This window comes from Salvia hispanica, chromosome 4, assembly GCF_023119035.1.
Source record: "Salvia hispanica cultivar TCC Black 2014 chromosome 4, UniMelb_Shisp_WGS_1.0, whole genome shotgun sequence".
NCBI classification, from domain to species: Eukaryota; Viridiplantae; Streptophyta; class Magnoliopsida; order Lamiales; family Lamiaceae; genus Salvia; species Salvia hispanica.
In genome coordinates this window covers 1655509-1669597 of record NC_062968.1, presented here as the reverse complement: position 1 = coordinate 1669597, position 14089 = coordinate 1655509, and the positions used below count along the sequence as shown (strand labels likewise).

Sequence of the window (14089 nt, the reverse complement as noted above, 5' to 3'; positions counted from 1 at the left end):
GGTTAATTTGTGTCATAATATACCAACATTCGAGGCATGGCATAAAACTACTGAGTATGTCTCATACAATTTGATCGAAATGTTCGTATCAAACAAACTGAATATTAGTACGACCGTAGAATATTCTCATGTTTTGAACATATTAAAAAAACCAAATACACGATTGTTCTCATGTTTTAAACATATTAAAAAAACAAATATTAGTACGACAGAAGAATACACAATCAATAACCAAAAACATCATCTATGCTTTTGGGTCATACTAAATGAATATTTGAGTCATGGAAACATATGGGTAAATTGGGTCATAATAATCGAATATTCGAGACATGACATAAAACTACTGAGTACAAGGATACCGTTATAATTCCCAAAACATAATCTATTCTTTCGGGTCATACTAGATGAATATTTGGGTCATGGAAGTTTATGGGTAAATTGAGTCATAATAATCCAATATTCGAGTCATTACAAAAAAACTACTGCCTACCAGAATGCCTAATACAAATCTGAATGAACTGAGTAAAACATTGCAAATAAAATGGACTCCAAAAAAAAAACTTAAACTGACGTTACTTCGAAAAACAGAATACATGGTACCAAACTTCAGAATTTCTTCTAGACCGTCGCTTTTCTTTCTCTTTGAATTTGTCGCAATTCCTTGAATCGTGGTGACCCCACTTCTGACATATCTTGTATTGACGCAAAGGCTTGCTCTTAAGATTCAAAGTCTTTTCCACTCTTGAGGGGAGTCTACTACCAGATCCCTTCGTACTAACGACTTCAGGTGGTCGAACATCTACTTCCTGGGGTGCCTCAGACCCATAAAATTCCCCAATTCGTTTCTTCTTCTAGGCTGTAGACGTTACTACGCCGTCGGCGAAAATCTGTTGTCTTGCTTCACAAACTATAGATGTCAGCTCATGAATTCAATCCATATCAACACATATAGCCTGGTACAAACCCAAAATCTCTCCCAACAAAATTGCTTGTGCCTTCTTCTTCTCATATGTGTTGCTACATCTTGGCATTGGACAACATGAACAACCTTAACTAGAGGAGATTTCAAACTCAATGGCATTGTCCAATATTGGGAAGCTACGACCAACAAATGGTTTAAGCTCTACAGGGCATTCTGGTTTAAATCTGTAATGATTCATAATTAGAACACTCATAAAAAACTAACGATGAAGTAAAGACAAGTTTCCATCTACTGGATTTAGAATGATAATAGGTCATAATAAAGACAAATCGTGGCATACAACGCGTACAAACTATCTTCCATGAAAATGGGTCATACTAAACACAAATCGAAGCATAACAGAAAAATCGATAAGATAATATAGGTGAAAAGATTCATAAAACAGAAGACGGTGACAGTCACATATACAAAAATATGAATTAGAGCATAACAAACAAATGAAAATGAAAAACATAACCATAACATGTATTCTCAAGAACAAAGTATGATTGATTATCTACGTGCGAAGTAGAATTTGTGTCGGATTCCATTTTTGGAGTTAGGATACGGAAATCTATACAAAGCAAAAAACAATGGGTTTTGTTATCAAAACATTAAACGAAAACAATGAAGATTCATAAACTAGAATTGTAGGTTACGATTCTGACCTCTGGCTGAAATGAAAAATGATATGAGAAACGATGTCAGTATATGTGGGATCTGCCAACGACGATGGTATAGAATTGAAAGTGGAACAGATTGATCTGGAACACGACAACAACAAAATCTGGAAACTAATTGCTCAAGAATAATAACTCTCCTTGGAATTAAGTTTAATGGAAGATGAGTAGAGGATCGTGTGAAGAATATGGAAGATATGAAGGAGATTGAAGTTATGGAATATTGATTCATCACTCACGCAGATGATTTGTTATTGAGAGGCAACATTATAGGATTTTCCATAACAGCCGATTAGATGATATGACATAAGTAACCTTATAGGATTATTAGTGATTAAAATAATAATATTTCATAAATTAATCTAGCCATTAGATATTCTAATTTTAAGATGATCTCGCCTAATCCTATGGTTGACATTCGGCCTGTATTTCTTGGTTTAAAGGGATTTTTGTTTTGATCAAAATCCTATAAATATATATACATATTTTCTTCTCAAAGAGTTCTGTTACGAACACTCACCACTCACCGACACTGACCTGCTGAAAGGCTAGTTTCAAGTTTCTCAATTTTATCGATGCGTGAAGCGTGTCGTTTCCCTCCAATATGAGAAGCCAAATCAACATCAGTAGCCAGCTTCACATCACATAGAATGCACCAGTGTCTAAATGTCCCATTAATCGCTAACACAACCGGCTTTCCCTTCCTTGTTTTTAGTGATTCTAACTTGGCCTTGTGTTTGCTTCCCAGAAGATGAGAATTCAAATCTTTCTCACCCGTGACTTTCACCTTACATAAAGCGCAGCTCCATTCTTGCTTTAGGGGAGGAGTTACTGCACGACTTGCTTCTGGTGGTGGCAAAGTCTCTTTAACCTCAGTATTGGCATATGTTTTCTCGGGAACCTTGAGTGGCTGTGCATACTGCTGCACCTGCAGATGCAGTTGTTGCGAATGGATATGGAGAAACCACTGTAGTATTGATTATGTTGAGATCGTGACAAGACAACTTACCTCTGGTAATGCCGATGAACCAGTTTTTGCCTCTGACTTTGCAATCCATTCTTTCTTGAAGGGAGGATTTACTGGGCGACTTGCTTTCAGTGGTGGCTTCGTCTCTTTAACCTCAGTATTGGAATATGTACATTTGGGAGCCTCAATTGGCTGCATATACTGCACCTGCAGATGCAGTTGCGAATGTATATGGATTAACATGCTTGCTCAAAAGTTTAACAGCTGCTATGAAACTATAGCAAACCAATGCAGCATTGACTGTATTAAGATCGTGAGAAGGTCACAAAACAACATACCTCTTTTAGAGCTGCCGGGGAACCATTTTTCGCCTCTGATTTTACAACTTGGACATCTCTATGGGAATCCCTCCCTTCAACATGTCCATTCTGTTCCCATAGGAAAAAAAAGCAAAAATTGGCGACTTCACAAACGGATTCGAATAGAAAAACACCAATGTTCTCAGTACTGAGGCTATAATCATATATTCATGCATGATAACAGGTAGTCATGTTGTTACTATTTTATGATTGAAACCATTGACCATCAAATTTCTCTAATTTTCTTAAATCCAGATAATAGGGTCAGCTATAGACTAAGATTCATCACAGTTACATGTCAAGACTGATGAGATTTAAGAGCTGCAAACTGCATGCAATTTTTCATTCTAAACCAAGATGATTTACATAAATGGCTCACATAATATCTCTGCACAACCAAGTTTCATGTCATATTCTGTTACACTTCTCTTCTATCTATCTCTGGTTTTTAGTCCATAAGCATACAAACCTAAAGTCAAATGCAGAAATTTCATGGCTGAGAACATTTAGTACTAAGAACTGTTTTTATCATGAAAATCTGCTAACCTTGCTTGCAGTATGCTTTTCAAGTTCAAGCAAGCTTTCTTTCATGGTGAACTCAAGCTTGTCCTTGTGTTTTGTCTCCTGAGGATGACCATTTAACGTTATCTTATTTGTGGTTGTCACCTTGCATGGATCAGAGGTCCATTTTTGCTGAGCATTCTCGACGAGCGGGATCTCTGAACTTCTCTTTTCTGCAGTTTCTTTTGGTGTTCTTATCTCTCTAGCCTCAGAAGCTACATATGTTCCCTTCAGAACCCAAGCAGCAGAAACTGGCTGTGTGTGCTGCAACTGCCATTGCAGCAGATAGAAGTGACAAAGGATAAGGGGTTATGAAAGAAGTTAGTCTAGTAGCCAAGATGAAGAACATGAGCATTTGCATTTGAGGATTAGCCTACTCAGTATAAGAGAATCCATTGCTAATGCTAAGATGAATTAAAACTTTGAAATATCCTAAGGCCCTCGATAAATTCTATCATTTCACCTAAATCTGCTTGAATCTTAAATCATTGAAAAGTTAGGATTAAAGAATCCTAGTAATGAGGATAAAAATATTCAATCATGCATCTCATCAATTATGAAAAGTAAACACTCCCTAAAGGAAAATAAAAATGGGACTGCTGCTCAATTTTATCATATTTAAGAATCTAAGACCCTAGTAGTTTCTTTTCATAAATAAAACGGTTATAAAGCAGCATTTTTTCTAAATCAATGACTGCGCAAAAAAAAAAGGAAAATTAAGCACGCACAAAAAATTAAAATCAAAATAATTGGCTGATTGAGTTCACAAGTTACCAAAGATGAGAGTCCTGTATCTTTAGTTTTGAGCAAACTTGCTTCCAAGGTTCTCTCAAGCTTGGACTTGTGTTGGTTGCCTTGAACATGATCATTTAACATTGACTCGCCCTTGGTAGTCACATTGAATACATCATCGGTCCCATCTGGCTGAAATTTTTTGAGTAGGGGGGTCTCTGGGTGCCTGTTTTCTGCAGTTTCCTTTGGGGGCATTAAATCTTCCCCCTCAGCAGCTGCATATGTTCCCTTCAGGTCCCGAGCAGCTGAAACTGATTCCATGTGGTTCACCTGACATTGCATATACAAATGAAAAAACAACCTTGCTCAACAGTTTTACATTGTAGTTTGAACAAACATAATAACTGAAAGAAAAAGTGATTATTGTGATTGGCGAAGGGTGATAGGTTGTGAAGGAAGTTAAAGTGGTCCGTGAAGATGTAAATCGAAAAGGAAAATAAAGGGATTGCAGCTAAATTTCTCATACTTGAGATCCCAGTAGTACACGGAAAGCACAGAAATGTTATGAAAAAAATAGATGAATTCAATATCAATTTTGAAGGTGTTCATATACAGCATGATTCTTATCTTATAGAAAGTGAATAAAGTAAAAATTCACATATGTATACACGTTAAACTACTACACTATCCTTATAAATTGAAATACATAAGAATAGTATAAATATATCATTATATGTAAGACATGTATATAAAAATTTAAGATATACAAGTAATGAAAGCAGCATTTCAATATCATTATTTGAGCAAAACAATACAAAAAAGGTTGTTGATTGAGTTTCGCAATCTACCGAAAGTGAAGGTCCTGTATCTTTTGCTTTGAATAAGCTTGCGTTCAGGGTGGTCTCAAGCTTGGACTTGTGTTGGCTCCCCTGAAGATGATCATTCAACATTGACTCACTCTCGGTAGTAACCCTGCATAGATCACTAGTCAATTCTTGCTGAGCTTCCTTGAGTAGAGGGGTTTCTGGGAGTCTCAGTTCTGCAGCTTCTTTCGGTGGCATTATCCCTTTATCCTTAGCAGCTTCAAGTGTTCCCTTCATATCACAAGCAGCAAAGACAAAGACGGGCTGTGTGTGCTGCACCTGCAATTTCAAATAGAATTGACAAAAAAGTCAACGGTTTTCCATTTGACTTTGATCAGAGATTGGCAAGGGGTAAAAGGTGGTGAAGGAAATTAAACTGGTCCATAGAGATGAAAAGTTGCTTGTACGTGCTACGTTTCTCATATTTACAATCCAAGTAGTTTCTTAAATTTTCATATATATTCCAGTAATGAAAGCAGCAGTTCTAAAATCCACTCAAGAAAAATCAAAATCAAAACAATTGGCAGGTTGAGATTCCCAAGTTACCAAAGGTGAGAAGGATCCTGTATCTTTTGCATCAACCAAGCTTTCTTTCCGGATAGTCTCAAGCTTGGCCTTGTGTTTGCGCCCTTGAAGATGACCATTTAACGTTATCTCACACGGGGCTGTCACGTTGCATAGATCACAGGTCCATTTCTTGAGGAGAGGGGTCCCTGGGCCCCACTTTTCTGCATTTTCTTTTGGCGACATTACCTCTTCAACCTCAGCAGCTGCATATGATCCCTTCAGATCCCAAGCAGCAGGAATTGACTGTGCACGCTCTACCTGCCATTTTAGACGAAAATGATGTATTATCCTTGCTCAAAATACCCACTCAAAATACCTTGATAATTCAGTTTCACAAGCTACCGAAGGTGAAGGTCCTGTATCTTTTGCTTCGAGCAAGCTTGCTTTCAAGGTGGTCTCAAGCTTGGACTTGTGTTGGCTACCTTGATGATGATCATTCAACATTAACTCACTCTCAGTAGTAACCTTGCACAGACCACCAGTCAATTCCTGCTGAGATTTCTTGAGGAGAGGCGTTTCTGGGAGTCGCATTTCTGGAGTTTCTTTCGGTGGCATCATTCCTTCATCTTCATCCTTAGCTGCTAGTGTTCCGTTCAAATCCCAACTAGCAGAAATTGGCTGTGCATGCTGAACCTGCCATTGCTTCACTCAATAGTATTCCATTTGAATAAACTAAAGTACCAACTAGAAGGAACAATAATAAGAGATTCGCAATGGAAAAAAGGTGGTGAAGGAAGGTAAACTGGCCTGTAAAGTGAAATAGTTGCTTGTGCCTGCTATGTTTCTCAAATTTAAGCAGCAATTTTGAAATCTACTTAAGAAAAATCAAAATAAAAACAATTGGCTGATTGAGATTCCCAAGTTACCAAAGGTGAGAAGGATCCTGTATCTTTTGCATCAACCAAGCTTTCTTTCCGGATAGTCTCAAGCTTGGCCTTGTGTTTGCGCCCTTGAAGATGACCATTTAACGTTATCTCACACGGGGCTGTCACGTTGCATAGATCACAGGTCCATTTCTTGAGGAGAGGGGTCCCTGAGCCCCACTTTTCTGCATTTTCTTTTGGCGACATTACCTCTTCAACCTCAGCAGCTGCATATGATCCCTTCAGATCCCAAGCAGCAGGAATTGACTGTGCACGCTCTGCCTGCCATTTTAGACGAAAATGATGAATTATCCTTGCTCAAAATACCCACCCAAAAAACTACTACACTGTCCTCATAAATTGATATAAATAAGGATAATATAGGTATATCAGTATATGTACGAATAGACATGTTTATACATATAGATAATACAGTAATAAAAGATTTCAATATCATTATTTAAGCAAAATAACAAATATAGATTGATAATTCAGTTTCACAAGCTACCGAAGGTGAAGGTCCTGTATCTTTTGCTTCGAGCAAGCTTGCTTTCAAGGTGGTCTCAAGCTTGGACTTGTGTTGGCTACCTTGATGATGATCATTCAACATTAACTCACTCTCAGTAGTTGCCTTGCACAGACCACCAGTCAATTCTTGCTGAGATTTCTTGAGGAGAGGGGTTTCTGGGAGTCGCATTTCTGGAGTTTCTTTCGGTGGCATCATTCCTTCATCTTCATCCTTAGCTGCTAGTGTTCCGTTCAAATCCCAACTAGCAGAAACTGGCTGTGCGTGCTGAACCTGTCATTGCTTCACTCAATGGTATTCCATTTGAATTAAACTAAAGTACCAACCAGAAGGAACAATAATAAGAGATTTGCAAAGGAAAAAAGGTGGTGAAGGAAGTTAAACTGGCCTGTAAAGTGAAATAGTTGCTTGTGCCTGCTATGTTTCTCAAATTTAAGCAGCAATTTTGAAATCTACTTAAGAAAAATCAAAATAAAAACAATTGGCTGATTGAGATTCACAACTTACCAAAGGTGAGAAGGATCCTGTATCTTTTGCATCAAGCGAGATTTCTTTCTGGATAGTCTTAAGTTTGGCCTTGTGTCTGCGCCCTTGAAGATGACCATCAAACACTAACGGATCCGTGGTTGTCACCTTGCACAGATCACAGTTCCATTCTTGACGAGCTTTATCGTGGAGAGGGGTCCCTGTGCCCCACTTTTCTGCAGTTTCTTTTGGCGGCATCATCTCTTTAACCTCAGAAGCTGCATATGTTCCCTTAAGATCCCAACCAGCAGGAATTGACTGTGCATGCTCCGCCTGCCATTGTAGATACAATGATACAATATTCTTGCTTGACAGTTTAACAGTGGATTTTTAACAAACTTAACAAAAGGAAAAGTATTGATAGAACTGACAAAGGTTGAGAGATGTCAAAGGAAATTAAACTGGTCCGTGAAGATGAAAAAATTGAGAGAAGCCTGTGACTGCTATCTATGAAGTGCGTAAAGGAAATATTAGGGGTTCCAACTTAGTTCTCATATTTCAGATCCTAGACAGATAAGGGGTTGCAACTTAGTTCTCATATTTCAGATCCTAGTAGTTTCTTAAGATTTATCATACATACGTTAGTAATAAAAGCAGTCCATTCTTGCTGAGCTTTCTTGAGGAGAGGAGTTTCTGGGAGTCTCGTTTCTGCAGTTTCTTTTGGTAGCATCAGCTCTTTATCCTTAGCAGCTACAAGTGTTCCGTTCAGATCCCAAGCAGCAGAAACTGGGTGTGTGTGCTGCACCTGCCATTGCAAATAGAATAAATGACCTCAATGGTTTTCCAATTGAATCGAACAAATGCAACAACTAGAGAGAACAATGATCAGAGATTGGCAAAGAGTGAAAGGTGGTGAAGGAAGTTAAAGTGGCCTGTGAAGATGAAATAGTTTCCTGTGTCAACTATGTTTCTCATATTTAAGATCCAAGTAGTTTCTTAAATTTTCATAAATATTCCAGCAATAAAAGCAGCAGTTTTTAAAACAAATCAAAACAATTGGGTGATTGAGATTCACAAGTTACCAAAGGTAAGATGGGTCCTGTCTCTTTTGAATCAAGCAAGCTTTCTTGAAGATGTTTGGCATCATGTTTGCACCCTTGAAGATGACCGTTTAACATTAACGGATCTTTGGTTGTCACCTTGCACTGATCACAGTTCCATACTTGATGAGTTTTCTTGTGGAGAGGGATCTCTGGGCCTGACTTTTCAGCAGTTTCTTTTGGCGTCATAATCTCTTTGACCTCAGCAGCTGCATTTGTTCCCTTAAGATCCCAACCAGCAGGAATTGACTGTGCATTCTCCACCTGCCATTTATATAGAAAGATGATATTCTTGCTCAAGAATTTACCGTTGGAATTTGAACAGACATACTTAATAATTAAAAGGAAAAGTATTGGTAGAATCGACAAAGGTTGAGAGGTGGTCAAGGAAGTTAACTGTTCCGTAAATACAAAGAACTGGATAGAAGCCTGCAACTGCTATCTATGAAGTGCATGAAGGAAGATAAGGGACTGGAACTTAGTTTCTCCTATTTCAGATCCTAGTAGTTTCTTATAATTTACTATCATACATACACTAGTAATAAAGGCAGTCCATTCTTGCTGAGCTTTCTTGAGGAGAGGGGTTTCTGGGAGTTTCGTTTCTGGAGTTTCTTTTGGTGGCATCATCTCTTTATCCTTAGCATCTTCTAGTGTTCCGTTTAGATCCCAAGCAGCAGAAACTGGCTGTGTATGCTGCACCTGCTATTGCAAAAAGAAAAAATGACCTCACTCAATGGTTTTCCATTTCAATTGAACAAATGTAACAACTACAAGGAAAAATTATTGGAGATTGGCAAGGGAGAGAGGTGGTGAAGGAAGTTAAACTGGCATGTAAAGATGAAATAATTGCTTGTGCCTGCTATGCTTCTCATATTAAGTAGCTTCTTAAATTTTTTCATAATATTCCAGTAAATAAAAGCAGCAATTATAAAATCTACTTAAGAAGAATCAATATAAAAAAACAATTGTCTGATTGAGATTCACAAGTTACCAAATGTGAGAAGGTTCCTGTATCTTTTGCATCAAGCAAGCTTTCTTTTATAATATTCTCAAGCTTGGCCTTGTGTTTGCACCCTTGAAGATGACCGTTAAACGTTAACGGATTCATGGTTGTCACCTTGCACATATCACAGTTCCATTCTTGACGAGGTATCTTGTGGAGAGAGGTCCCTGGACCCCACTTTTCTGCAGTTTCTTTTGGCGGTGTCATCTCTTTAACCTCAGAATCTGCATACGTTCCCTTCAGATCCCAACAAGCAGGAATGGAATTTGCATGCTCCACCTGCCATCGTAAATAGAAATGATACGATATTCTTTCTCAACAGTTTACCATTGAACTTTTAACAAACATAGCAACTGAAAGGATAAAAACTGGTATAATCGACAAAGGTTGAGAGGTGGTAAATGAATTTAAACTCCTCCGTGAAGATGAAGAAATTGAGTGAAGCCTGTGACTGCTATCTTTGAAGTGCATTAAGGAAAGATAAGGGATTGCAACTTAGTTTCTCATACTCCATAGTTTTTCTTAAAATTTATCTTACAGACGCTAGTAATAAAATCAACATATTCAAAATCAATACTAAAGCAAAATAAAATCAAAATACTGTACTCCCTCCGTCCCCAAAGAATATGTGCCTTTGTTTCGGCACGGGTTTTAGTGCAAAATTGGTAAAGTAAGTGAGAGGTAGAGAGAAAACGTAATTAAAGTATTGTTACTGGAGAATGGGTCCCACCTCATTAGAGAGAAAAGAGTTTCCAAAATTAGAAAGTGCATATATTTTGGGTACGGACTAAAAAGGAAGGGGTGCATATTCTTGTGGGACGGAGGGAGTATTAATTAAGTTTCAGAAGTTACCAAAGGCGAGGGACCTGTATCTTTTGAATCAAGTAAGCTTGCTTTAGGGGACTCAAGCTTGGACTTGTGCTTGCTCCCTTGAAGATGAGCATTCAACATTGACTTACTCGCCATAGTAACTTTACATAAATCACAGGTCCATTCTTGCTCAGCTTTCTTGAGGAGGGTGTTCTCTGGTTCTTTTGGTGGCATTCTCTCTTTAAACTCAGCAGCTGCATATGTTCCCCTCAGATCCCAAGCAGCGGAAATTGAACGTGTGTGTTGCACCTGCCACTTCAAATAGAAACAGCAAAATAATCCTGGTCAACAGATTTTTATTGAACTTTTAACAAGCATAACAAACTAAAAGGAAAAGTGTGAGTGAGATTGGCTAACGTTGATAGGTTGGGAGGAATGGAAGTAAGTTAAACTGATCAGTAAAGATGAAGAACTTGACAGAAGCTTATGTGCTATGAAATGCTCAAACGCATAAAGGCAAAATAAGGGACTGCTGCTCAGTTTGTAATATCAAAATCCCAGTACTTTCTTAGATAGTCATACATATACTAGTAGCAAAATCAGCAATTTTGAAACCAATACTTTAGAAAATCAAATCAAAAGAACTGGCTTATTGAGTTTCACGAGTTACCAAAGGCGACAATCCTGTATCTTTTGCATTAAGTAAGCTTGCTTTCAGGATCTCAAGCTTGGACTTGTGCATGCTGCCCTGAAGATGAGCATTCAGCGTTGACTCACCAACGCTAGTCATCTTACATAAGCCACAGGTCCATTCTTGCTCAGATTTCTTGAGGAGGGGAGTCTCAAGGCATCTATTTTCCACTCTTGCTTCTGGTGGTGTCATCTGTATAACATAAGAAATAAGTCAACAGTATACGCTACATTCATGATTTGAGCAGAAGAAATTGAATGTTTACAGCACACCTGCAATTTCTGGATGTTCAGAGTGTTTCCAAATTTTAATGGAAAGGGGTGTCAATTTGAGAAAAGAATCAAGAAATTTGCACTCTCTTCACCACAAGAGTAAGTGAAAGACAACAGGTGAAATTCCAATGGCTAGCTAGTTTAAACTAAAAAGAAACTAAAACAACCTCATGTTTTACCTATCATGCTGTATTACAAAAATATCCGACACTCCCTGAAGAAACTTAAAGCTCCATAGTTCACCTTGAAAGTATTATCACCGAAAAACTTCACTAGGAACTGTTCCAAATTATGTCATAAAGCTGCTAACCTGTGATGCAATAAGCTTTTCCAGGGCTTCTGATCCATTTTCGTTGAGGTATTTGTCTACTACATCCAAAAATGTTCTTCTCTTACAAAGTCTCTCCTCCATTAGCATGTCAAACCTGTCAATAAATGAACTTACAAGGCCTTGGTAGGCAAGACATGCACCCTCAAACTGAGGCATCACTAAGCAGAAGATAATTGCAAGTCTTACACCAGACCAGAAAGGTATCCTGTCCAAAACAAATGAAGTAATGCATAAACCCATACATGAAACAGAGCTTGTATGTAGTATGTACGATCACAACGCTCATTAATTCTCTATATGCATGCTTGTTGTCGAACACATATATCAAACAAATGGCACAGGAGGTAAGCAACCAAACAAGAATCCCAATCCCTTCACCAAATAAAATGCTCATTACCCAAGAATATACAGACGAACACATAATCATTACAGTTACACCGATGCCTTAAAAAGGCAGAGTGGCAATAATCATGAAAAAATTGCTACATACTTATCATAATAACATTCTCAATACATATAATCGGGAATCATCGACAGAAGCAGCTATAGGAGAAACACTTACCACTCAATGAGTTTCACAAAAGCAAACTCAAAGAGAGAAAACAAAGAGAAAATTATCCAATATCTGACCAACTTCCTCATGTGGTATCCGGAACCAGTCTCAACTGCCCTGATTGAAACAAACCTACAAAACAAATTAACCACCAACACTTAACCATCTAAATATCCCAATTCAGTCAAAACTTGTACAATAACACTTTACTCTGCAACATTGCAGAATGGCAGAACTTACAGGGGATAAACCAGAGCAATTGCAGGCCTGCATCAGATGTTCATATGGAAAGCGACATAGAGAGAGAGAGAGAGGATGAACAAGGTTAGTTTAAGCGTATTAACTGCAGAAATACATTATACATGCATGTGTGTACGTATACGAACTCAAAACCCTAACTGAAACGCGAGAATTTCACGTCGATCAACTTGAAAAACTCAATTGAACTCTTTAGGTATACGCATAATGCATAATCAGTGCTAAACAGAGTAGATTTCAATAGAGAGAAAGGGGAATTGTTGAAAAAAGCCATGAATAATGTATGTGCGAAATCAGGAAACGTACCAGCCAACGAGATCGATGCAGAGAAGAGCGAACTTGAGGAGCGCCATTGCCGATGGAATTCCAGTTTGGATTGTGAGAATCTCTCTCTCTACTCGAGAAATTTCTTCTTCTCTGAAGAAACTTCGTATGAAGGTTTTTCGAAGACTTTATGAAAGTCCCTTCATAGTCTTTTATTAATATTTTTAAAAAAACTTTTTGTGGGAATCCACAACAACTTAATTAGATCTAATCATTAGCATTCAACCACTTAATTCTAAATTGTTGAGAATATTCATTTCATAACTCATATTCCCTCCGTCCCATAAAAATTGAGACAAAACTTTTGGGCACGGAGATTAAAAATTTATATTAAATAAATACGAGAGATGAAAAAAGTAGGAAAGATAAGAGAGAGTAAAGTAAATGATGGAATAAAGTAAGAGTGATTAGATGTTTTGTCTTTTGTTAAAAAAGGAAATGACTCAACTTTGTTGGGTCGGACTAAAAAGGAATACGACTCAGCTTTTATAGGACGGAGTGAAGCACAAAATTTCACCATTCTTTCGTGTTAATATAATCGATGGTACAACATAAGTATTTCATTCGAGCTCATTGTTATCTTGGTCGTTCAACATCGTAAATTTTTATCTACGCGGCTTCTAAATCATCGACTTGAATGGCAAAAGAACGGACTAACATATACTTCTCGTAAGTTTTTCCCTTAAATTCTCAAGTGAGACTATGTTAATTGTTCTCTTTACATTTAAGTCGATGACTGAGATGCTATATGGACAAAAATGACATCGTCTAATGCTTAAGTGTCAAATGTACCAAAACAAAAGTAGCATTTATAATCAATTATGTTAATTTGTTTGTTTTTTTTTTTTGTTAATGATATTTTTTTTTTATTAAATATAAGCAATGAAGTATTACTAGTTTACTACGAGTATTTTTATAGGAAAAGTGTAGTACCATGAATTGGTGGGATTGGCCGATTGGGAATATTCACTTTACCTTTACATCGTCCTACACAACACTCATTCTATAACAATGTCGTTTCAATGGGATAAATCTCTATTATTTATTTTACTTTTGTTTTGCGATTAATATCTTAAACTAACAACGAAGACTAATAAAACACAAGCTAAGTAGTTGACGCAAATAAATTATATCAAACGCAATCGGTGGATACAAAAGGTACACATAAAATATAATTCACACTAGCAATTAATGTATTTATAA

General features: G+C 37.4%; 1 protein-coding gene across 3 annotated transcripts; it reads right to left on the bottom strand.

The window, feature by feature from the left end:
• Nucleotides 1–417: 417 nt before the first annotated feature.
• LOC125222204 lies at nt 418–13001 on the bottom strand. Of its 3 annotated transcripts, XM_048124699.1 has the most exons (23): nt 12869–13001; nt 12545–12571; nt 12314–12436; nt 11731–11956; nt 11128–11340; nt 10500–10772; nt 9636–9926; nt 9179–9343; nt 8627–8908; nt 8185–8349; nt 7587–7877; nt 7062–7352; nt 6557–6835; nt 6033–6323; nt 5670–5948; nt 5109–5402; nt 4303–4590; nt 3514–3798; nt 2947–3036; nt 2651–2815; nt 2179–2569; nt 1630–1635; nt 1197–1535 (listed from the first exon to the last, which is right to left on the bottom strand). In XM_048124699.1, the coding sequence occupies exons 1-23, from the start codon at nt 12913–12915 to the stop codon at nt 1402–1404; spliced, it is 4896 nt and encodes a 1631-aa protein (XP_047980656.1). In that variant the 5' UTR covers nt 12916–13001; the 3' UTR covers nt 1197–1401. The 3 variants fall into 3 exon arrangements, with proteins under 3 accessions (XP_047980658.1, XP_047980657.1, XP_047980656.1); XM_048124701.1 differs by lacking the exons at nt 1197–1535; nt 1630–1635 and adding an exon at nt 418–1146 and having other exon boundaries at nt 2162–2569; nt 9179–9346; XM_048124700.1 differs by lacking the exons at nt 1197–1535; nt 1630–1635 and adding an exon at nt 418–1146 and having other exon boundaries at nt 9179–9346.
• Nucleotides 13002–14089: the final 1088 nt, after the last annotated feature.